General features: G+C 35.3%; 1 protein-coding gene across 3 annotated transcripts in view; it reads right to left on the bottom strand.

The window, feature by feature from the left end:
- Positions 1–26,884, bottom strand: part of LOC129740341 (mucin-17) — a 90,234-nt gene that overhangs the window by 55,970 nt on the left and 7,380 nt on the right. For all 3 annotated transcript variants that reach the window (XM_055731990.1, XM_055731994.1, XM_055731992.1), the window contains exon 2: positions 14,098–14,889. In XM_055731990.1, the coding sequence (XP_055587965.1) occupies positions 14,098–14,128 (31 nt within the window). In that variant the 5' untranslated portion in view covers positions 14,129–14,889. The remainder of the gene's footprint in view (positions 1–14,097; positions 14,890–26,884) is intronic.

Below are 26,884 nucleotides of genomic sequence, written 5' to 3'. Positions count from 1 at the left end.
TGGCTTGACTTGGTGAAAAACTTTTCGAGTTTGCTTTCCGCACTGGAACGAAAAAGTTGACCAAACTTTGTTGCGATTTTTATGTTTTCTTCTTGCTCGCTTCGCGTTTCTTCTTGTTTGCTAACTCCTCGAGTGGATGACTTTTCCGGAAAAGTGTTGGCTACTGATTGGTTGGATAAGAAATTCCTTGAACCTGCTTACTCTACTTAATATTTCGCCCGATTTGAATGCATCTTGAGGATAAAGTTATAATCTAATTTGAAAAAATCGTAAACCATTCTTGCAAGAAAGAGGGTGTCTGATGTGTCTCGACCTATCTAGGTTTGAAGTGCTTGAATGAGAGCAACAAAAGTCTGCCAAGTATCTATGAATGGATGACGTGAGGGGTAGTGAAAATATTCCATTCAAGGAATTTCGCAAAGGTCGTTGCTCTCCGCAGGACACTCTAGCATCGCACTGGGTACAGCTTTTTATGCTTCAGATATCCCGCTGCTGGGGCGATAAACGATAAACTTATTCCGCCAAGGGGGACAAGGGGTATATTTTTTGGGGAACACGGCGGGACGGAATTACGCCACACAATCTGCAGGCCACTGTGCAATGTTCAAGGGCAAGGACTAGAGAGCTTCGTCGGCAATCGCCCTAGTGATAGCCCTTGAGGAAGATCATTAAAGAGTGATAATGAAATTTTCCTTCCGGGGTCGTTTGCACGATGCTTGCAGTTATTGCTGTGTGACTTTTCCCCTATTCGACCCGTTGCAAAAGTTACTCCCAAAGGGCAGTAACACTTGGCCGCTTGGAATGTGGCAAGGGACCATTCATCGCTGCCGTCGACGAGGAAAGCGATAAAGGTTTGACCTATATCTCGATTGCACCAACCAGCAGAAGCAGCAAGCACGCTTCACGTTTCCTGAGCGGGGGCACAACGTGAGGCTGAAGAAGTTCTGTTATATACCGGACGACCCCATACTACCGCTGCCAGCCACCAGTTGATTCTAAAGGAAAGCTTTCTTCGGTAGAAGAACTGCATAAGGATATCTAGATAGATGGTTAGGAAAAACTACACACGCAATGCAACAGCTAGTCAGTGTTATTTTTCTTATATGTACATAGGTGTTTTCTAATTTTCATTTTTTTTAAGGACTGCACTGTAGCTAAGCAATAGACCTTTGAATAAACAACGGTCAACGAAGAGACTTTAGAACTAACCTTCCGTCATAGACTATCAAACTGGCCAAATAATTGGGGATAGCATTCAACTTGCAAGTGAAACACAATACTAAAGTATTCAGTACTGATTTATGTATTGATTTGAATTTATACTAATTTAAACCCATTCGAGACGGATTGCACACCGTGTGTGCAATGACTTTCCGAGGCTATAAGACCGATTGCACACCGTGTGTGCAATGGAAGTAGTTTTAACTATTTCATGATTTTGAATAAACCTGTGGACCAATTTTCATGGTTCTTGAACCAAGAGAATGTTGAAAGCATAGATAATCGTAATTTGGCATTGGTTTCACTGTGTATGAAAATGTCTTCAAATATCTGAGGTTGAAAATGACCTATAAAATTAGCGCAGACAGAGTTTCGTTTCGTCGATACAGACAGTAGGTCATTTGCAGGTTATTTGTGCTGTTTTTCTGGAAGTGTGCGTCGGTGATTGTTAAGGTTTGGTGAGGGGAGAATAACTGAAATGTATATGCATCTAAGATCTGGTGTATAGCGTTTGTGTGAACTTCGTATTGTTAAGTCTTATTTTTAAGTTATCAAGCTTTAGAGCGTGCTGTTGGGTTCTCCAGCCCTTTACGGAGTAATTTTAGTAAATTCCACATTCACCCAGGTGAAATCTGTATCTTATAATTGAAAACATTATTTACGGTAGCTATTCAACTAAACGTATGATTGATAAAATAAACTATTGGTGACTTTTAAACAATTTATCTAAAAAAACAAATGAAATAAACTTCAGCTCTATGGTAATTGCTAATAATATCATCATCATGGATTTTTTTTCATGGAATGTATTCAAACAATCATAACATGATTTTCTTGTAACTTCTTGTTTTGTATTGTATTGAAATTTTTGAAATTTTAACGTTCCGTTTGATGTGCCTTCATGAAATGTTTGGCAAATCACCCTCCTTTCAAGGTTTTATTCAGTAGAATATACGCAAGATTATGTGACGATCGTAAGATTTTTCAATATATATATATTTTTTTAAAATAAAGATCTAAATTATTATAAGAGTTTGTTAGCCGGACTTAAATAGTTGATCAACTTAAATAGTTATCAGATAGAAAAAATCAATAGGAAGACACAAGAAAAGTTGGGTTAAAACCGACAAAGTTTAAATCATGCTCATGAATCACAAAAGTAAACACATTTTGGATAAAGTTTAAAAAAACTCATTGTTGGTTTAAACCACACTACATCATATTTTTTGCTTTCCTTTATAACCGAACAAAAATTAAACGAATGATGAACATGTTAAAAATGGTGTATTTTTATTTTTCTACCCATTGCACACCGTGTGTGCAATGCGGCTCCTCGAAATAATTTTATTTCGAGGAGCGGACTGCACACACAGTGTGCAATGGACATTTTTTGTGAATTTACGATTGAATTTTAGAAATTTCATTGAATTCATGTTTTTCAGATAAAAATTGATCGAATCAAAGAATAAAAATTTTTCGCTCCTGGGGGACGCGTTCGAAAAAAGTCGCCGTCTCGAATGGGTTAAGTTATTTACTAGAGCATTCTGTACTGATTCATGCATTGATTTGAAATTTTTACTAATTTAAGGTTTTTTACTCACAGTGTTATATTAACATTAGTTGAACAAAAGGCTTCCGCCTTCAAAACAATTTAACTTAAATAGCATAGCTTGATTAACATCTTCCGCCTTCAAAACAACTGTATATGAACATTACAGTGGGTGTTTTTTCGGAACCAATAGCTTGGGGCTGAAATCGTTTCTTGGCCTGACAGAAGGCCCTATGTAAAATTGAAGCTCATTCGGTTAACTGCAAAAGGTCGATCAAGTATGTTTTGATATTTGATACTAGCGACACTGCTAAATTTGGCCATACCTCTCTTGTACTCTTAACACATTAAGGACCACAAAGAAATATTAGACGAAAAATACCAAAATTCGGCACTATATATCACTATATATAATTCAGTACCTTTGAGTTACTGATAGTGCTCTGTTCCATTTTGTTGGATATAGCTTTAGTTTCTTTAATGAATTATTACATTTGAGTTTTTTGAGTCCAGCTAAGGCTATAATCATCTAGAATTCGGACAGTTACAAATGTGTGTATTTTAAAAACTATTCATGAGATCGAAAAACTTTCAGGGTGGCCACTCAAAATCAATTTTTGATTTCCCGCATTTTTCCCGCATGGTCTCACTAAATTCCCGGATTTATGCAACAGAAAACCAAACAAAATTCCGAATATTTAATTTTGAAACCATATAAACGAAAATCGATTTAGCTTTTTTTTATTGGTAAATGATCTTTAAATGATTTTTGTTTCAGTTAACGGAAAATCTTTTTTCCATCGTCGCGTTACCATGAAATAAAATTAGAATTTTCTTCAATAAGGTCGTCAAATTGAAGAACTCCTTTTTCGATTCGCCAATAAGTTCCATCCTAAAAATGTCCAATCGTTGTGTTTTTCTTCGATATCCCGAAAATGATGTTTTCATTGAAGGTATTGCACATAATTATCCGAATTCGTCCTTAATTTTATCGGCACAAGCTCCATCTAGGTGCTGCTTGTCAACAAGTACTTCTAGACACAGGTCTAAACGATTTTTGGAAACATCTGGATAGTGTGCAATCACATCGGGACTAACGCACGATAAATACCGAGTGATGGGATAAGTCAAGGGAGATCTATATCCATTTTATTCAAAAATCCACAGTAAAACGAACGATAGCTATTTCTGAATACAAGGATATCTTTGTCGGAAACATGACCAGACTCTTTGGCTTTCTTAATTGCCGATTTAGATGAGAATCCAATTTCTAAGCTTCCAGGAGGTAGAAGATTTATTTCTGAGAGTTCAATTCCAATAAGTGTTTTGGTAGTACAAATTTTCATACCTGGTTAGCAAAGTGATACCAAATTTTGCTAAAACTGAGACCCTAACTACACCTCGTTTCCTGAGAGCTTGGAGAGCACAATGATGCCAATATACGGCATCACATATTTTCCAACGATAGTAAAATTTGACATCATTATTCTCTCAAATCTCTTGAGCAAATGTGGTGTAGTTCAGGTTTCAGTTATAGCAAAAAAGGCATCATGTTCCTAACGCAGTACTTAAAATATGCTTTCAATTTTGCTGTGTACCACCTTATGTCAAGCAAAATTAGAGTAAATTTAACTTTCAAAGCATGATAGGGTAAATGTACCCGACCTTGGCACCTAAGGCATGGTTTACCCTTTTTTTCGACATTCCTACCTTCCTGTTGAGTGCACCATATAACATCCTTTGAAGAATTTACTTGCTAACTTGCTTAGAGATCAACAAAAATATGTTTTCTCTATGGAACTTTCATTAATGTGAGCAAAATGCATTCAAAGTACTCACTGCGGTGCTCCAATTACTTGGCCGCCGTACCAATTGTTTGCCGTTTCCATAATCTGATTCTTGGCCACCAGCAATGTGCAATAGATCTTTACCACCAATGCTCGATTGACAGTTAACAGAATTGTTGGCTATTCTGAATATATGGCCACTGACAGAATGACGTCAGCTGAGCGTAAAGTTCTATGCGACGATGGAACACCGGGCGCCACTAATACAACAAAAAGGCTTTTGAAAACATTGATGAAATTTGGTTGAAAGGGAAGCACACAATAAGCTTTCATTTCAAAAAGTCGGAGGTCCAGAAATTCCGCAATGCGATTGAGACACATAGGGTTATTTTCACTACCAAACAACTGTCTTCATATTGTGGAGTTTGGCTTCATAAAGTAAGAAAGTGAAAAAATCCTTGAATGGTATTTAAAAATTTTGCCCTTTTGAATTTGTTAGCTGAGATTATGAGCTTCTAGATTATGAGATTATGAGCCATCTCGAATGCCCGGGGTGTTGCGCAGTGGTTTGACGCGCCAAATAGATGTTAGAATGTAAACCTTGTTAAAACAGTTTTTTTTATTCGACTTACATCAAATATTTTAGGGAATAATTGGAAAGCAAACGATATTTTCCTGAACTTCCAACTTCTGTTTCCATGAAAAAAATTAGAACAAAATTCCAAAAAATTAAATCTGAGTAGGTATATGGCTCCCAAGCAATAGAAAACGATTCCAAAACTCAATTAATTATGTATTTTATATATCTACTAAAGTCGTAAATTGCCATCGATCTAACAATTTTTAGATAAGAAAAACATCTTAAGTCTTGTGAGATGCTTAATTTCACTTAGTTTTTTTTTCAATATTTCGAACCACTGTGTTCTGTAGGAGACCACGTGGCTTTTGCTCGGCAGACTGCAATGCAAATGCTGTTCGCACGCATACCAATGTACCTTCGATTCATGGTTCCCAAATAGCGATTTTTGCATTTAAAATGCTTGGATATGACTTTTAGTTAGTCGAATCACTTACGTTCTCCAACTTATTTCGAAGCTTAAGTTGATAGCAACAGTCTTATCATACAACCCAATTAGTATGAAATCATTTGTGCGTAGTTTGAAATGAAGTTTTAGGGAAAATATCAGCCCAAAAATACCTCTTTAATGAACATCTCCTTTTTCAAGCTTCCAACACTGGTGGTGTATTTCGATTGAAGTTGCATGCCAAGAAAAGGAACAAAATTAGTTTTAAATTTTTATTCAAAACCTAAATAAATATTCACTCTTTAGTCTTTCTAGTATTTTTTTTATTTTTTGTCGAGTTTAACTGTAAGCATGAGTATTTATTGCAAATTTTTCAAATAAATGTCCGCGTTTGAAAGCGCATGTGAATTTAACAGTTGCACTAGAAAGGTGAGTTCATCTGATTTTCATACGGTGATTTCCAACATAATTTCCTCGGATGCAGATCGAAAAAAATTAACTTCTTCATTAAAGTACAAACAATCAAAAAATTCGGTAAGCACAGATTTAAAACAAATTATTCTCTTCGCAATGAAAATATATTCAAAATTTTTTAAGCTCAATTTGGACCTGAAAAACATGAAAAGACATGTTGGCATGCCAAGAAAAGGACCATGCCAAAATAGGGCTCACTTACCCTAGCAAAATTTGCTATAATTCAACCATACTATTGTTCTCGGGATAATTTTTCTTTGATGAATACCGTTCCGTTTTTTTATATCTTTTTTTTGCAATGCAAAATTTCCAATGAACCTCGTTTAATATTCGCCTTCACTTATGCAATCTTAAGTTACCATACGATTTTCGTAGCAGCGATGTTTATAACATGTGCATTGCATTATAAGGCCATTGTAACGCCGCAATGTAATGTAATATCGATGACATATTTTTCACCACTAAATCTCATATTTTGATAAGCACTTATGATAACACATTTTAATAACTGACCTGAATGGAAAATATATATTCTAAACATCTAAATAACGGTTATTTCTTGTTATCATTCAAAAACATTTCATTCAAACAATTTGGGATATGTTTGTCCCTTAAAAGTTTAAACTTATCAAGTCGAAAAAGCATATCTTTTGGTTTAGATTTTTGTACGAGAGTAAATGTAAAAAAATAAATGTAATAGTATTCACATAACTTAATAAAATGTTATTTTGTTGTATTATTTGGGATTTAAGAGCAGAATGTCTGTAGTTAGTTTGAGAGTTTAAACCGTAATGAATAAATTTCTTACCAGAATGCAAAAATTTTGATTTTAGGTTTGAGTTTCACAAAATCATGTATACCTCGATGATGCATAATTTTTGGATAAATTGTAAAGCAAATGTTGCTATAACTTTGGTCTCAGTTTTGAGTTTTGTATGATGGCTTATTTTGCTATCCGTATAAATTCTACAGCAAGTTTTGCTTCAATTATGCTGTTAATGCAAAAATTGGTCTCAGCCTGCTATCAATAAAAGTAAATTTGAAACCTTAGTTATGCATTATTTTGCTCTCAAACTTAATTTGACATCAAACAATGCTATCATTTTGGCCTCGATAGCTCGTTTTGGTTACTGTTTACTAGCGATTCCGGCATCAAAGTCTGCTCGGGTTTCAACATGGTTTCTGTCAACTGGTAGTGTTCAATGAGCCAATGTTTTGGTCGAAACTAGTCAGGTCGTTGTTCAATGAAGCAAGTTCAAACTAATTGAAACCGATCCAGCTCGGTACGAGGATTCGTTTCGACCTGGTAGAAATCGGTCGAAGTCAATTGGAAAGAGACTGGTAATCAACAGTCAATTTCCACTTGTTTCGACCTATTTCGACTAGACTTCATTGAACAGACTTTCACTGAGCCAAAAATTCCCGACTTTTCGAAAAAAATTTCCCACATTTCCCGCTTTTCCCGGATGGGTGGCAACCCTGAACTTTCTATGAAGGAAATGAAGGTGTTAATATGACATTTAATGTAAAAATATATATATAAAAAAAAAATTATCAATGATTTCAAGAAATACTCTTACTTACTCACCTGGAAAAAGCAATTGGAATCTGATTGGAACCTTTTCATGGGTAGGCATCTCGAAGTTTTTGACATAAAGAATCCCGTTTTAACATAAATTTGTTTGTCCATCAGAACACATCTGTCACATTGTGTAAAAATCGGTTGCACAGATTGCGATCTATTGAACTGCTCAATATTAGTTATTTACATGGTGTCTACAAGTCAGACATCACTTTTTGCCTGCCGGAAATGGATTTATTGCATTATTTAAGGGGTCTGCATTCAGTTATCCCCAATAACCATAGACTTTTTACCATATTTAAGATCAATGATTCCACTCTGATGCTTGGTTTGAACTTCGTGTGGATCCTAGAGTGGCTCCTTATATTTCTTAACCATTTGGTCAAAAAAAAACAACCAGAAAAAATCAACAGTTCATGAGTTTTTAAGTTGACAATAAAGGCGAGGCGCAAAATGCGCAAAAGGCGCAAATTTGTGCAAAATTATTTTTACCATGTCTTTTTGCATAGTAAATATCTCAAACACATGTTAACTTAAAAATCTGGAAAAAAATAGATAAGATAGTCCTTTTTATAACCAACACAGCGCTAAATTTTCGCATATCCGATCTCTAGTAATGTAGCTATCATCGAAATGAAGGGTCCGGATACTAAATGATCATAGCTTTACCGTAAGATGAAATGATGGGAATAGAAATAGATCACGAAAAATGATGATGATCACAATTCCCTTCATACCGATAGACTTCGACTCTCGACCAGCATAACTTTCATACGCCAGGTTGTTTCCTGTAGTTGAATGTTAGTACATGTGCTCCGGGGAGGCGCAAGATGTGGGTTCAAGTCTTACCGGGAGACAAGGAGATTTTTTTTCGCATGTTTTTCAACATCAATGTTCATCTTATCTAGTCCCTGAAATTTCATTCATTTCTCTACAAAAAAGTTTCGCTGACTACATGTTTGAGTCAAGACCCCTCTCTAGGTCGCAGTTAAAAAAAAATAAAACATAATTTTATCAGTTTCTAAAATCTGTGAATATAAGATTGTAGGACAAGATTCCATGTTTCTTTCTAAATAAAAAAATCCTCATGTCTAATTAAGGGGGGAGTAGGGTCTAACGGGTAAAAAAACACCATTTTCACGAATTTTTTTAGAGCTATCATTCAAACAAATGTATTCAATTTTTTTGCATTATACAAAGCATTGTTAAAAGAACATTTAGTAATTTTTTCGTAGAAAAATATTGAAAAATGAGCCGGTGACGGAGCACTTTCGAGGATGCCTTTTAGAAAACAGGATTTGCGATGGACACTGTATCTCAGCACAGAATCATCTGAAGTCAAAAAATCAGAGCAAAATATTTTTAATAGATGTTTTTCAGGACCCCAACGATTTTATTTAACTTAAAAAATTTTATGAAATTTTTGTGGTTGTTTGAAGTAAAAACTACGATTTTTCACGAAAAAATCCGCTATTTTTTATCTGTAAAATCTCCCCAAAGTAAAAAAAAAGAAAATCGTTGGGGTTTGGTATTTTATATGTAGAAAATATGTTCCAAATTTGAAAAGAATCGGTGAAGTAGTTTTCAAATGACGATGTCCACTGACATTAAAAATGTGTTTTCGAGAAAAACGCGTTTGAAGTTTCTGCTCTAAAAATGATGCAGTATTAGATAAGAGGAGATAAAGGCCTATAATTTCTACAGTTTTGTTTCGATTGACTTGAAAATGTGACACAACATTCTTGAAATGTTTTACAATAAGAAAAAAAAATCGATTTTTTGAAAGTGTTAGACCCTACTCCCCCCTTAAGGGTAAATTTTGAAAAACCAAAAATCCTATCTCGACGCAGTGTTTAGATTCCTCGTAAAAGTCCGTTCTTGCTGAAAAATAACTTTTAGACACTGAAAACAGTATCGAAAAGCGATAATTTTCGTTACCTACTGTTTTTTGCTGGCAAAAGTACAGTCCACGATTTAATTGATCAGAAATATTCAGTCATTTGGCATGGTCGTTTACACGTGGTTGTTTGTTCAGGTGCCTTTTTTTTAAACTAAGGCATTTCAAATAAATGCAAAATGAATTGAAAACTATGATATCTTAGTTAATTATAATAAAAGCAGAAGATTCGTAAATCAATAAAAATAAGAAACATTCATTTTATTATTTTCATAGTGTAGTTAAAATTGTAATTTATAATTTTGCAGTTTAAATTGATTGAAATTGAATTAAACTACCTATACTATTAAAAAAAACTTCAGAACCCATAAATTTTAAATTCAGGATAAAATTTTGATTCATAATCGAAATTTCAAATTTTGAAAGAAATTTAAAAAGATACAATGTGTAATTTTTTGTAGTAGCCATGAAAGAATTAAAGACAATATTTCTAAATCCTCTACCGCATATGACCCATATATGGTCTCGAACTTTGTTTTATAAATATTTTTAGCACGATTCATTACTGCAAAACATTGCAAACTATATTTATAATTTAAAAAAAAACTTATTTCGTGCATTATTTAAACAATTAAAATAATTGAAAAACAGATCTATTTTTTTGCAAAAGTTTCATAGTTGCAATGTTTCCATAATTTATTCAGTAGAGGGTCAGCTTTGTTATGCAGAAAGATGTGGATTTGATTTCAGTGAAAAAAGTTACATGTAATTTTTCAACATAAATATTTATTTGAGTCAGTTTCCTGGGGTAAAATTATGAAAATGATTGATCCGTTTAATGATAAAAATTATAACATGATGCGAGAAGACACAAGAAAAATTGAGTACTTTATCTGATCGCTTCTTCTCCATCACCATTATTGGGATCTCTCCCCATTGCTCAATATTGGACAGTGAGAAGGCTGACTCTCTCGCAAAGGTAGGTGCGCTTGAAGGTGATATTTATAAGCGTCAAATCTCCTTTAACGAATTTTTTTTTAGTACGTAAAAATGCTCTCATCAATTGGCAGCGCAAATGGAATGAAGATCAATTGGGCAGGTGGCTCCATTCGATCATCCCAAAGGTGAAGTTTAAAACATGGTTCAAGGGTTTGGACTTGAGCCGTGATTTTACTAAAACATTTTCCCGTCTCATGTCCAAACACTGTTCCTTAAACGCGTTACTGTATCGTGTAAATCTTTCTTAGCACCAATCTCTGTACCTGTGGCGATGGTGATCACAACATTGACCATGTTGTTTGGTCGTGTGAGGTCCACTCGATCGCCAGAGCGCAGTTAACAAATTTGCTTCGGTCTCGGGAATTCAACCTGATGTACCTGTAAGAGATACGACGGACCAAACTATTCTTTAAAGCTATCGATCTTCTTCTGTAGAATTTTTCTGAATCTGCTACTAATTTTTAGTTTAAGCAAGAAATGTAAACAGTGCAAAAACAAATGCAATCTTGGTTCCTTATACATACTGGATTGAACCGTTTCGAATAAATAGTTTAAAAAACCCCTGTAACAGGAAAACAAATCTGTTTCTGTAAAGACATGCTAAGTTTCTGTAACCACATGCTAACATAAATTGGCTAAGCCAAGGCTAACTTTAAGGATTGTACATGTGTACATGTGACTAAACATGAGATGTATCTACATGTTTTCCAATCTGTAAAGTCTTTATTCAAAAATTGATTTTGCTGTCCTCAATTCGAATCATTTTTCAGATTCTGTCAAGTCAAATCTAGTTCCGGTGATGGGTTTTGAAATTTAAAAATTACGAAGATTTGAGTAAAATCAATCATTGATAACTAATAAACCGACAACTCTCTTTAAATAACAAAAACTGGTTTCGAATCAATTTATTATCTTTAAATAAATAGTGGATTTAATATATTACCCTGCTTTTCTAGTTTCAAGGAAACAATGCTTGAAAAAAATGCTCAAGTTTTAAAAATACAATAGATAAAATGCAACTATTTCTGACAACATTTCTGAAGAACATGTAAGCACTTTCGGTATCAAAGATTAAAATTCCATTAACAACTTTGTTGGAGACTGCAAGATTGTGATAAATAAACTAAAAGGGCGTCTCAGTTTTCTTAGAAGTTTGAACTACTCGTGATCTTCGAAAAGTTGATCATTGATTCGAAACTTTTGATTTGAATATCTTAGAAATGTTCTAAAATGTTGCTAAAAAAATTCGAAAGTTAGCTCTTGAATCTCAAAACTTGAGCTAGCAGAAAAAACCAAACTGCATATTTGGATACGTCGCCCTAAAATCAGTCAAAATCAGCTCTTAACCTTCTTCAAACGGAAAAACGTATATCTTGTTGCCTTATGCTTTCGAGAAGAAATAAGTAAATATAATCAATATTATTGCGATACATAATTTTGTTATTTTGTTTTAATACTTCAATCAAAACACAAATGTTGAATAATTTTAACATGTTTAAATAATTTATATAGTGCCTTTTATCGACATAAACACACCATCACCATCACCAACAATTTGGAGTAAAATTTTTCTGGAATTTTCTAAATTTTATTCCATTCTGTCACGCGTTTCGAAAATTTTCAAAGCAATCCTAACATATTCAAGCTTTAAAAATGTAATTCGAAATTTTCTGGATCGTAATCGAAAAAAAGGTAATTTTGACACAACTTGATAAGATAGATCTGGACCCCGTGATGGTTTTCTTTTCAAACAGTTCGTTTGATAGGGAATGGTTTCCTTTTCAACTTAGCAATGTCAAATTTATTATGATTAGGTTACAAAAAAGCACCGTGCGTAAAGATGATTGGTTTGTGTTTAACTCATGAATTAAACACTATCACTGGAAAATTATAATATTAGATTAGGAAATTATTTTATCGGCAATGTTGATGAAATTTTATATTCTTTCAGAAAGAATATTTAAGAATTAAAAAATTAGACGAATAAAAGATTAGAATAAGGTGAAAGTTATTGAAAATCAACGGAAGGGTAATTTTAATTTGAAAAACTTTTCAACACATTTCATATTTTTGTTCCTTTGAATCCCTGATATCGGAACCAAAACTGAATTACTGTTTTCTTTTGGTAATTTTTCCGGGTTCGGTTCTAAATTCCCGGTTTTCCCGGCGCAATTTTCAATTCCCGTTTTTTTTCTCGGTTCTGTGGCCACCCTGTTTACTGTTAACAGTGTAATTTGTGGTCATTGGCCATGCAACAAGAAAATTCTACTGAACAAAAGTAACGTGTGTTCGGTGGTTATTTCGGAAATACGGGAATATTTTCCGAACAAACTATACAATGGTTACCAATTCATCGTTTTATTACTGAGCGTTCGATAATATTTTACCGAAACTTCGGTAATTTTTACCGAACAACCGGTAATAAAAACAGAATAACTGATTATATTTACCGAACACACTGTGAAATTTCGGTAAATAACTAGTCGATAAAATGAATTACCGAACTCGTGTTTTCGGGGTTAGTCCCTAGACCAGAAAAGGATGACTCAGGATGAATGTTCGGAAAAGAGGTAGGCTTATGGCATAGAGTAACTTTTCTTAAGGAACACCTGCCAAATTTCGCCGGAAAAACAATGACGGCTCAATGAGCTTGAAGCCATTAAACCTTGTGTACGGGGTTAATATTTCCGATTGAAGCATGGGTTCAGACGAGTTTGTATAGACGACACGGACACTTCCCACGGCACTTGGCAAAGTGGTTCACTCGCCACGCCAGTCTGTGCCGTTTGTTGTGTACAGCCGCTCGGCTCGATCAGCTTTCGCTTGTTTGCACACACCGAGAGGCGAGGGACCGAAAGCTAGGCAGCTCCTACTTCACAATACCACACAGATGTTGCTTACTGGTGTTTTTGTGCTTCTTCGTTTTGCTCGCTTGATTCCGTTTATCCGTCCCGTACGAATGGGAAACGAAAAATGCGGATGGTTCCATTCATTCTTTCCCGAGTCGTAACAGCCTACAACCAAAACCACCCGACGACGCCTGGCCGTGTTATGTTGTGTACGTAACGAGGAAGATTTTCGATTCAGTTTTGTGTTTGAGTGTATGTTTTCTCGGCAGATTTCAACTCACTTCTCACGTGAAGTGGGACTTTTTTTGTAATGTGTTTAACTCTGTTTACGGCTCTTTTAGCGAAAAATAATGAGTATTTTCTAGAAGATTGAATTTTTGAGTATAGAACAGTAGTCTCGTTTCAAGAGAAATAAATCATGAAGGGTTCTGAACGGGCTGATACATTTATCAACACAATGGAAATCTCACTAGAGCAATTCCACATTTTTCATCACTAGAAATTTGCAATCACTGAACCCGTTTTCTCACTTTGAAGAATGGGTAGGTAACATCGATTTCTCAAAATAATCCCATCGGTAGGAGGAAATACACCCAGACAATGTAAGGACCATTCACTTTTCTCGCACCGTGATTTCTACATGTATTCGGTGCGCTGTCATTAATGTCCTTATCGAAAAAAAAGGAACACGAAATGGGACTAGCTTGAACTTACCTGGCTTGTCCAACGATTGCCGACGATTCATTGGCGTACCACGGATGGGTCACGGATGTCACTGCCAAGGCGGACGCAAAAGTGCGACGGCCTCCGGCGGACTCCGGGGATTGGTACGAGAGTTGGGATTCCCTTGCCAGAAAGGGACCTGCCGTGCTGCACCGATTCGGCGGATTCCTGGGGTGCAGCTGCTGGTCAACCGGATCAACGGAGGAATGAAAACTAGGAACAAAACTAAAACAAAGATAATGTGTCTCGTGTTTGCTCTCCTTCTTTTCCGATATCTTTGGCGCTATGCTCTGCACTTTTTCTCTCTCTTGCTAGTACTCGCGCTCGTCACTTCCGTAACCGGTTCTTTGTTGTAATTGACGGGCGCGATTTTTTCACTCTCGCTCCCAATTGCGGGAGTTTTTCATTAAACTTTTTTCTTCCTCTGCTCCTGTTGGCCAATTTTCACCTCTTGATTTTTCGATGAGTCGCTGCTCGTCGCCTAGATCGGAGCAGATACTAGCCCCCGGATTACGTACGGGACAGAACACAAACACAGTAAAAAACAAAACATACACGCGCTTACATACACTTCACCTCTCCCAGTACATCATCGACATCATGCGGGGTGATTTTCTTCACTGGGTACTGATATTTGGGGATCAATTCTATATTCAAATTTGTATCACGTCGTGGCCGCCAACAGCGGACCGTTGCCATTATTATCTTCGGGGAGTGTCGGGGATTGCACTTTTCTTCTGATCGTTTCACATGTCGCGGGTGCGTTGAGATGAGATAGTATTTCTGCAATCGAAAAGAAAATTCAATTTATTTTATTTGTTTTATTGTAGCATCACTCGAAAATGGATGATTCGATTGACGTGAATATAAGATGTTTTTTTATGAGCCGCCGTGTTATATTATATGATGGTTCATGTAATGCAACCCGGTGTGATTGTAAAAGATGATTAAAATACAGTAAATTGATTAGTTTTTTGCAGAAACATAAAATATGCAGCCTTTTTCGAGTCATTTTCAGGAAGAATTCAAATATTTAGACCGCGAGTCTCTATACACTTTGATTTGAACTGAGATAAACTGTTCTTTGAAAATTTAAAGCATAGATTAACATCCTGTAGAACAGGCATGTCAAACTCGTTTAAGTGTGCGGGCCGCATTAAAAATTTTCTATGCGTAGAGGGCCGCAGCCAAAATCAGTTAGAAAACATAACGTATTAGTTTCACGGAGATTAGATACAATAAAATGGAATATAGTTATAAGTAAACTTGGAATGAAATTTTGCGTTAAATTTTTTTGTAAGCTTTTAATGTTTTATATTCTTATATTATTTAATAATTATGAATTAATTATGAATGGTTTTGAATGGTTATTATGGTAATTATGAACAAACGCCGTAAGCGCCGTTAGGGTCATAGTAGGGACTCAAAACTGATCAATTGTGATAGTCTGTCATTCTATTGATAAGTTACAGTTACAACTTGCAAACCTAACTGTATAAATGTTGTAGTAAGAATAATTAAAATAAAATAATGTCTCTGAGAAACGAAAATCGTTTTGAGACGTGTCTTGTAAATTGACTCCCTAGTCAATGTGAATGGAGATGAAATGTTGTTTTTGAAAGTTTTACGTTTGGTAATTGATGCTCCATGTGGTGTGATATGATTTTAAGATGAAAAAAATTTCTACCCACACACAAAGAAGTGTTCATATTTACCCCATACTTTTCAAGATGCAGGGTAATTATGAACACGTGTTTTCTCTGCATTGGTTTATGATTGAAATTTACTTTTATCTTCAAAATCACGATAACCATCCAAACCTTGAAAATAAGCCTAAAACATTACTTCATACTTTTTTAGAATTGTGGATCTGTGATTATTTGAAAAGATGCCTTCCAGCTATGTAAAACTGAAAATAACCAATAACTTCTCAACAGTAAATTTAAAAAATCAACAAATCTCAGTACAATGCTACAGGAATAAAGGATACAATGCAATAGGAATAAAGCTAATATCAAAAGTCATCACATAACAAGAATCGTTACAGTGTTCATAATTACCCCATAGAGAAGAAGGTAATTATGAACAAACGGGGTAATTCTGAACAAACGTTTTACGCCGACAAGCTGCAACTTAAAAATAAGAAAAAAATCTTAAAATGAAGAAGGGAACCAGCCATTTATTTTTGGTTACTTTCCAGAATTCCAAAATTAAAGAGCTACTTGTTTGAGCTGAGTATGAGTATGAAAAACTGAGTAATTTTGTTCATAATTACCCCACCTAGCCCCATATCTATTGTCAGGAGTTTATTTGTCACTGACACTTTCATTATTGATGATAAATTTTTATCAAATAATCTCGAACAATGAGGAGTTTTTGTAGCTTCCATTTTGGAAAAAAAAACTGTTCACATACAGGGTGACAAAAAAGTCCGGTCACACAGGAAAACCTCAATATCTCAAAGAATAAGAAAAAAATGTGAATCTGGCTTTCATAGCTTTATTCAGTAACTCATAAAGATACTTCACAGACGATATCTCGGAATTACACCACCTTTATCTGATCGAACCAGCTTCAGACGTCTCGGAAAGTCGTCGCAAGCGGCGCGCACCTGCTTCATTGGCATCTCGTCCCAGATTTTCGTGATAACTCGCTTGAATTGCTGCAAATTTGCTATTTTATAGTCGTTCAGCTTCGACATCATGTATCCCCACACGAAATAATCCAGTGGATTCAGATCCGGAGACGACGGAGGCCATTCATTCTTCGAAATGAAATCGGTCAAGTTTTTCTCACACCACGCCTGAACAACCTTTGCGGTATGGGATGCTGCGCCATCTGTCAGGAAGCAAGACTGACGTCTTATTTTGGAACCGGGAAACGTTCAGCTTGTCCGCAGGAGCTTGCTGGAGGCTCACACTCCAAACTCGATCATTTTGGCGATTGACTGTTTGCTGCAAAATGAACAGCTTCTCGTCCGAAAAAATAAGCTCGTCATCTGCGCGCCAAACCGAGCAGCGATAACAGCTGCCCTTAACTCTGCCATGGCTCACAACTCAATGTAAACAAACTGCACAGAAACGAAAATCTGCCACTTTGGGCAGCAAGGTTAGCCCTTTCATTTGACATATAGAAGGCACCAGAGAGATGCAACGTGTAGGCTACAGGCGACCCCAAAAAAGTGTGACCGGACTTTTTTGTCACCCTGTAGATAGCTACTTGCATACATAGCAAAAATTCTGGCAACAAATTTCCGTAACTCAACGTAGCGTTCAAGCAAATAGCTGCAAAATTTTGGTACAGCCACTTCAATGTATTTCGCTTTTAATAAAGAATCGCACTGCAGCTCTATCAACTCTAGTTGCAAATTATCTGCAGCATTTTTAGGAGCAAACGAAAATGGAGATACAAACAACGAAAATTCTTGCTCGTATGAATTAAAGTTACGAAAACGGCTTGTGAATTCATCTAGTAACGATTCTAGGTGAAGTACGTATTTATCAAATGATGCAGCCTCATTTGTTCTTTTCAGTTCTTGACACGTAGAGAAGTGCACAAGATTTTCTTTGGAAATTTGGTTGATCTATAACCGTAACTTCGCTTGAAAGTTTGTAACATCATCACAAGCAGTTATGATTTTTTTCTTTTCCTTGAAGCTTTAAGTTCAAATCTTGCAGGTGGCCAGTGAGATCAACGTGAAATGCCAAATCCTGAACCCAGTCGTCTCCTTGAAAATGTTCAACAGGTCTACCTTTCATTTCCAAAAATAATATTAATATTTCCTCTCGTAGCAAAAAAAAATCTTTTCAATATTTTGTGGCAGGAAAGCCAGCGTACTTCTGTGTTGTAGGGAATTTTGTAAAAACTTAAGACAGGCTACGCGGGCCGCATTGACCAAAGCCGCGGGCCGCATGCAGCCCGCGAACCCCCAGTTTGACATGCCTGCTGTAGAAGATACACTGCCGTTCTAAGTAAGATTGTCCCATGTGGAAAAACGTGCAAACGAAAAAAACGCGATTGAAATATCAGCTATATTTACAATTTTTCTCTCAAACTAAAAACTCACTGACAGTTTTTTCGTAGTGAACAGTTCAAGTTAATCATTTTACAATGTTTTCTGTCAAAAAATTACATTTCCTAAAAAAACAGCAAATTAGAGCGAAAAATGCTCCCGTGTGACACTTTTGCGTAGAATCAGAACGCATGCCGATGCTAGTTCTACGAAAAACTGTCACACGGCTTCAATTTTTCTATCATTTTAAAAGCTTGCGTAGTTTATTTTTTTCCCAAAAACTCATGCTAAACCGTTATTTGAGAAATACATTCCTCTTTGTTTATAAAAATGTATAGTTGAGCATGGATCTTGTAAGTAATGCCTACCGAAAAGTGTTTAGTGAAAATTTCTCTGAATAAAACACTCAAGTCTTCTCGCTCCTCCTCTGCCCTCTATTTTAGTGTTCTTTTCAGTGAATGACATTAAATTCAACAGTTTGAACTCATCTCAAGACAATTTTTCGATAAAATTTGCATTTTTTATAGAATTTTCTCTAGTGTGACATTCTTGCGTAGAACTTTCAACATAGAGACAACCACCTTGATGAAAACGTCGTATAAGTTCGGAACAAAGTATATTTGTTTGTGTTTTTATTCGAAAGTTAACACTAAAAGAGACCGTTTCCAGCAAAAAAGTGAAAATGACCCAAAAGTCACATGGGACATTCTTGCTTAGAACGGCAGTACAGGTCACAAAAAAAAATATTTCGATATTTTTAAGCTGCATGTTTACAAAATAACGTGTTAATGAAAATCCTGTTCCGTTGGTGCCATAAGGGTGCAAGTGCACTTGCACCCTTCTGACACCAAAGGATCAAACTTTTAGGCTGAATTCATCAGAACGTAGGTGTTATATCCAAGACAAGCTAATCGCTCAGCCGAACTAAACAAACAACCGAATGAAAACAATAGCTCTGGAAAAGCATAAATAAACTAGCAACTGGAAGAGCTGGTCTTTTTTAGTTCTGGCTTCAAACTAAGTTATACGCGTTTTTACTTATATCCGAATTCTAGTGTTAAAACATAAAAGTGGCGACGATGATGAAAGTGTTGTGTAAATTCGCGATAAGTTTAGTGGCCAAGTGTTTGAAAGAAGGAAAAAAAGTTTACCAGGTGAATAATTTTGCCGGTATTTGCCACCTATCCGATTGGTGAATGGTTCGCCCCAGGCCACCGGAAAAGTTCGGTGTTGAAGACAAATGAAGGGTACGGAAAATTTCGTCCCAATAGTTTCGGTGATTTCCGACATCGTTATCGTCAGTTAACGAGGACAAATGTCCGCGCATAACCATTTTGTGCGTTGGTTAAAGCCATTTTGTAAAGGCAAGAAATGTTGTTTGGTGTTCGCTTTCTAAAGCCTAGTCCACACTAGGAGACGGTTCGTCTCGAGACGGTCTCAGCGTCTCCCATTTTCTTCGGGAGACACTGAGACCGTCTCAGGTTTCCAACAACAACAACAGACAACAAAGTTCGTCTCATAACAAAAATCGCAGTTCATGTTGCCTAGTGTGGACTAGGCTCAAAGCGTTTTGTGTTGGATTCAATTATTAGAGTGATTCAAAAAGGAAAAAAAACTTTTTTTTTTAATTATGATAAAGTGATATAAATTTATTGCGATGATTGTCGTTGTTTTTAAATGTGATGAAATACACACAAAAAGAAAACGGGAATATTTGAAAGATACTTAGACAAAAAAGTTATCAGTGTCATTTTCATTTTTTGAACAGACCTTGGCAAATTCCAAGTGATTTACAAGCCCGCAAGTCGTTTGAGGTCTTCAGTGAGTTACCGGAGTTTCCATTTTGGTAAGTGTATCTTAATGTTTTTTTTTTTGTTTTTTCTAAATTTTTGTTTAGAAAAAAAGGTGGCTAATGTTGCATGAAAACAATAGCTCTGGAAAAGCATAAATAAACTAGCAACTGGAAGAGCTGGTCTGTTTTAGTTCTGGCTTCAAACTAAGTTATACGCGTTTTTAATTATATCCGAAATCTATTGTTAAAACATAAAAGTAGGTATACATTTTTGCCAGTTGAAAACAAGTTGTAGAAAATCGAACATGGAATCATCATCTACCTCCGACTTTTTAGGATTTTCTACTGGTTCTGACCAGGATTATCCAAAGTCTTCAGGCGAAACTTCGATGGTAGGTTAATAAACATGAAAAATATCATTGTTATGTATCTATTCTAAAATGTTTGGTTTTTTTTATGGCAAATCTAGCTTAAGCTAATAAGGATAAAAGGCAGACGCCAGAAATGAAACGCACTTAACAACAATTGTTTGGCAAATATATCTAAGAAAAATCTCTCGGATGAAAAAAGCTCAGAGGATTCAGATTTTTCGACAGGCTCTGATCATGATGTCACATACTATCCCACGGAACAAACTGAAACTTCGGAAAGTTCAGATGAGTCGTTGTCGATTGGTAGTTTACAAATAATAACATTAAGCAGGGTTGCTAGCGATTTTTCGTTTTGAAATTCCAAAGTTTTCCCCGGTTTATTCCCGGCGATGATTTTCCGATATTTATTATACTCGTTTTTAGATATAAATTCATGGTGAAAATTTCTAAAAATTTCATCCCAAAATTTGTTAACCGGTTAGAAACCATGAAAAATGCTTCGGCATCTTCTAACACGTAGGCTTTGCGTATCAAATTGACAGGTTTTCTTGATTTTTTTAAACGAATCTAACGAGATTGACACCTATTCGTTGTTTGGCTCTGACAATTTTAAAAAAAAGGCCGGTTAAATTGATCTTGAAAATATAGGGTAGAATGAAGATATATAGAAAAGTGTAAAAAAGACAGGGCTGACCTTTAATCGTTCGAATGTAAGATATAATTTAGTATCAGGGGAAACCTTAGAATTCGACAGGAGCTTATTTTGAAAGCAATTTTTACGTAAGACATATGTATGTTCCAGCGTAGGAAACTTTAAGCAAAAGTTTAACGTAGGAAGAATTAAAAACTAAACACTTGCGATATATGTAATGCTTCGTTCCTTGGGCCAATTCAAACGATATACACTATCAATCGGCGCCGGACCCTTAGGTAGGTAGGATAGATCAATTGAGGCGCTTGGGATCAAAGGGGTGCAAGTGCCTAAATCATATTTTCGAGAAAACGCGCTTCAAAGATGTGAAGGTACTGGATTGTTCATATATTTTTCGAATTCGAGCAATTTTAATTCAATCAAAAAAGTGTTAAAAAAAATTATAGAAAATCTGAGTTTTTCACCAGGTATACATAAAAACATGAAACATCATTAACTCAAAATTGATGATTTTGGCACTTGCACCCCTCTAGTCCTGAGGGCCTCAATTATCACACTATTATATCACAAAATTTGAGCTTTCTGAAGTTTGTGTGACTAGAGATACAGTAATTCTACGAAAATCGGACTACACTATTTGGACTTTTACCATTCGAAAACTTCAATATCTCAGAAACTACGCTACACTTTTTATTGAAATTTGCAGGGTGATTATTGAAATATTAAGACAGTATGTCTGACGTTTTTGAAAAGTTCTATTGATGGGATCAAAAGTATCAGGCATGAACCTAAAAATGCTATTTCTATAGAATTTTGGACGAATGTTTCCATAGGAAAATCATATTTTATGTTCACTAAATTTTGTTCAACTATTTCAACCAAAAACTCGGAACAATATTGTGTGATTGTGATTTCAGAACACGAATGGATCATTCATTCCATTTTTCTATTCTTTATTGTTCTTGCCAGGCCTTTTTTGACCGATTTGTGGATGGAAACGATATCGTTCTCATGAATCGTCCAAAATTATATAGAAATCGTATTTTAGGTTCATGCCTGAAATATTGTTCCTCGTGTAACTTTTGACGCCATCAATAGACATTTTCAAAAACTTTAGACATACTGTCTTAATATTTCAACAAGCACTTTGCAAATTTTCTGAAATATTGAAGTTTGAATGGTTAAAGTTCAAAAGTTCGATTTTCGTAAAATTACTGTATCTCAGGTCACACAAACCTTAGAAGCTCAAATTTTGTAATATAGTAGTGTGATAGTTGATCTATCGTACGCCGAAAATTTGATCAAAAAATATCATCATAGTAAAAATTTATGGAAGTTCAAAATCGAAGTGACAGTGCGCGTGATTCTAATTTCTATACAATTATGAACGGTACTGTACATAAGGAGTGTATTGAAAATAAGTTATAAACACATTTGATTTTATTGATTATTCAAACAAAGAAACAGTTCGGAAGTGTTTCAAAAAGCTTATTCTTACAGTTTATAAAGAAATACAAGTAAATAAGTAATTATTGGTAATATTCTCGGACTTTCGACTTGACGCGTTTCATTAGATTTTGTACAGCTGATTGGTCACGCTTCTTGGCCGCAGCATTCCAATTTTTCTTGAAAACCGCCATGGTCCGGTTGGCCTTACTATCTTTCTTGAAAACTTAACGATAGCCCAATATCGTTCTATGGGGCGAAGCTGGGGGCAGTTTGGTGGGTTAATATCTTTCTCAACGAAATCTACATCGTTATCTTCAAACCATCTGAGAGTGGATTGTTTCTTATATAGTGGCAGCAACCTTTTCTGCAAACACTCCTTTTGGTAGATATCGGCATTTATTGTTCCTTTTGTAAAGAAATTCGCCGACTTCACACTGCCACACAAGCATTTTCTGGCCACATTTTTCCACCTCAATCGACTTCTCGTGGTCACTCACATCCTCCCCAATAGCTGCAGTGTAGACTTGTGGTCCCGGAAGAGTACTGGAATCTTCTTTTATACTTATAAGTTTCATCGTCCATGAGAATGCACGCATCTGGCTTCAGCTTCCGGGCTCTGGTTTTGGTTTTTGTTCAGCCGTTTGTTTGGACACTTTCTGCTTCTTGATCCGCTGTACCATTCCGATCTATGTCCCAGCTTTTTTCGCCAAATTCCGTATGGACATCGATAGATTCCGGTTGATGAGGTTGATTACCTTACGGTCCAGATTTTTGTCAGATTGTCCTGGTTTTCTGCCTCTTCCTGGCGAATCATCGAACGTATAGTGGTCCCCGAACTTGTGGGTAGTGGGTCGATTTTTTTTCCAAATTTTGCGTGATATCATTAATGGACGTCTTATTGAAGACTTATAATGTTCAAACCACAGATTTTTTTTTCCAGTAATCAAAGTTTTAGTAATCTACAATGTATTGATTTTCATTCTTCATTCAATTGGACGTAGAATATTAAAGAATCACATGTGACATAAAACAAGATTTTTGAATTTTACACACTCAGAGAAAACCTGGTATTTGAACCAAAACCAAATTGACTTTTTTTTAATCATAGGTTTGTTTATTAAGTCATTTTACTTATAAAGTTTCGTTTTTCCGAGTAAGGTACACCGGGGTAAGTGGGAACGGTTTTTCGTATAGTTCAACTTTAAAAAATCATTAAAAAACCAGCAGTGGGTCAATTTTGATAAAATCGCGTGATGCAGAACATGTTGTTCACAAATGCTGAAGAGAGATGAGCAAAGCAAAAAAAAGTTATCACGTAAATTGTTATGGACGGCTGGTGTCTTCACTTACCCCGCTTTATGGGGTAAGTGGGGACGGTAGATTTTCCCTTTGATTTCTCAGGAAATTTTCAACAAATTTGTGTTTTTTTGGTTGAAAACGTTACTTTATTGCTCGAACCGTCCGAAATTTTGAAAAAAGTTCATGGTACTATTATTAAGGCATCTTTCAATGATTGTTGTGTGTAATCCGATATTTTTTTTTTTTTTTTTGTATGGGTTTATGAGCTACCTGGCTGACCCGGAAAGGAAAAACAGATCGGGGGACAGAAGAGGAAAATTTACATGAGAGTAGAATAGCTTAGAGTAGGATAGCGGCAACAGAGCCCGAGGGTTCTGAAGCACCAGTTTAGGGAAGCGTTAAGATAGTGCTCGACGGACTGGGACAATTGGGCCCTACATGAGCTTCGAGTTAACCCAACCTCCAATTCAACCGAGCAGTAACAGTATGGTAGCAAAAGTTATCATATGCTTACGTCTCGATATCATTGTCAGAAGGGTTCACTATCTTACCGTAGTTGAGTTATCCCTACCTGCCACCTAACCTTACTCGATGCAATAACTTTGAATTTATTATCGTTTTAGATTGACTAAAAAAACAATTATGAATTGCATGTTCAATATCTTTTGTACTATCATTGACTTATCAAAATAACAGGATTTAAACCATAATGCAAATGGCGATGCTGTTCTTCTAAAACCTCATTGCTAATTTTGAACAACTTCTCAAACAACTTTCCTCAATCTTTGGTTTGGTTAAAATGAATGTCAATTTTTAAAATCCCGATATTATTTTCCTGGACGAGTAGGTTCTTGTTTATTAGAATCATACCTTCTATCTTCTACATTCTTTATTTGAATTTCAAACCTAATCAAGCTATAAGATCGAACTACAATAAAAAAGTATTAAAACGAGAAAGAACTATGCTGTTCTTCTAAAATCTCGAACATTTACAACTTCACAGAACAACTTTCTTCAATCTTTTTCGGATGAAATAAATTACACTCCTATTTATAAATCTCCAATATTATTTTGATGTGCTATCATCTATCTTTTACTTCATTATTTGAATTTCATACCTAACCAAAAAATAGACAATTCTATCAAAAAGTTTTGAAACGCAAAGGAAATATTTTTGACAGAAAACTATCTAAACAGCACCTTAATCCAATAAACCTCTAGTTCTTGTAAAATGCTTGATTTAAGAATAAGCCTACGAAATTCATAAACCGCAAATGCACACTTACTAGAGCATTGGGGAGAAGGAAACTGTTACTTTACCTTGCCTAGTAGCACATTGAACATTGAATACCTAACCATGCCAATTGTTAACATCCTCATCCATCTAATTCTTGTACAATTAAATTGCCTATCTAATTTTGGCAGTTATCATTCATTTACAATACTGTCTATTCTAATCTAACTTGCGCATAATGGAAAAGTGGAAATATCAACATTAAAACAACAAATTGTGATATTTCCACTGCGCAATGCTGTTGTTGTCCAACGGAAGGGAGGGCAAGTGTTTCAACTCCCATTCACCTTATCAACATGGATCATCAAAGAAAAAGTATACGATATTCAATCACCTTTTAATTTATTTTCTATGATCTCATATCGAATAAGGCTACGTGCAACCGCCCTGTCAGGTTTATGTTAGTTTAGAGTCTGTTTCCAAACCTTCTACTTCCATAAACACAGTAATGCACGCCGTCGCCGTGACCCATTACAGCCTAGGGTACGGAATGATTGTTGTGTGTAATCCGATATTATCGAAAATATAAACTTATTTTAGAAAAAACAAGTACTTTTCCCAACTTTTCATGATCTGAATGCTATATAAAGCTAAATTGTATTGAATGAAGGAGAGAAAATTGAAAAAATGTGTAAACATTAGACTAGTTCATTTTTCGGCTTTTTTCGCTGATCACAACGCCACTTACAGGGTTTAATCCTCATTCATTTTCAAGTACTCTGGCCGAATTTGAGCTCATTTAAGTAAGTTTCCAGCGTGCGCTAGGAGTTTTATTGAAAAAAGTCCATTTTTCTGGAAAATTTCCGTAGATGTGTTCTAGCAAGCTGTTGTTAATATAAAATGATAATTTTATAGTGCTCGGTTATTGGTATGACAAGCATTCGTATGGACCTGTTTTGGATAATTGACTAAATCAAACCGAAAAAATTTAAAAATTCATAAACTACCAACTTTTACAGAAAATTTACTTACAAGTTGAGAGCTTAAAATCAGTAGTAAATAGAAAAAAATATTTTCGATATAAACTTTTCATAAAAAGATAGCCTTATTTATAACCTTTAATTTGATGTATAACACTTAATGATCGCAAGAGTGCTAGCAAAGTTATTCAAATATCTATGCAACAAATTTGATTTGATAAAATATTTTTCATTCAAGTTTGCTCCACACCAACTTGTGCACAAGAAAGGATATTTTATTCAATCAAGTACCCCATGACGGGGCTAGGAGTTAAAAAAAGCGCGCGCTTTGATCAAGTTGTAAGCAAGTCCTCTTGATGCCACGTTTTGCAGGTTGCATGATGCTAAAACTTGAATGGAGACAACATTATGATTCAAAGAATGTGATGTGAATGTTTGAATATCTTTGCTTGTACTGTTGCGATAATTAAGTGTTATACATCAAATTAAAGGTTATAAATAAGGCTATCTTTTTATGAAAAGTTTATATCGAAAATATTTTTTTTCTATTTACTACTGATTTTAAGCTCTTAACTTGTAAGTAAATTTTCTGTAAAAGTTGGTAGTTTATGAATTTTTAAATTTTTTCGGTTTGATTTAGTCAATTATCTAAAACAGGTCCATACGAATGACTGTCATACCAATCACCGAGCACTATAAAATTATCATTTTATATTAACAACAGCTTGCTAGAACACATCTAAGAAAATTTTCCAGAAAAATGGACTTTTTTCAATAAAACTTCTAGCGCACGCTGGAAACTTACTCAAATGAGCTCAAATTCGGCCAGAGTTCTTGAAAATGAATCAGGATCAAACCCTGTAAGTGGCGTTGTGATCAGCGAAAAAAAGCCGAAAAGTGAACTAGTCTAGTAAACATCAAGTATGTATAAAGTCGTCCCCACTTACCCCAGGTAGGGTTTGGAGACACAATTTTAGATTTTTGAATAA

This window comes from Uranotaenia lowii, chromosome 1, assembly GCF_029784155.1.
Source record: "Uranotaenia lowii strain MFRU-FL chromosome 1, ASM2978415v1, whole genome shotgun sequence".
Classification (NCBI taxonomy): domain Eukaryota; kingdom Metazoa; phylum Arthropoda; class Insecta; order Diptera; family Culicidae; genus Uranotaenia; species Uranotaenia lowii.
Note: the sequence above shows the minus strand (reverse complement) of the source record. Positions and strands in the feature narration are given on the sequence as shown.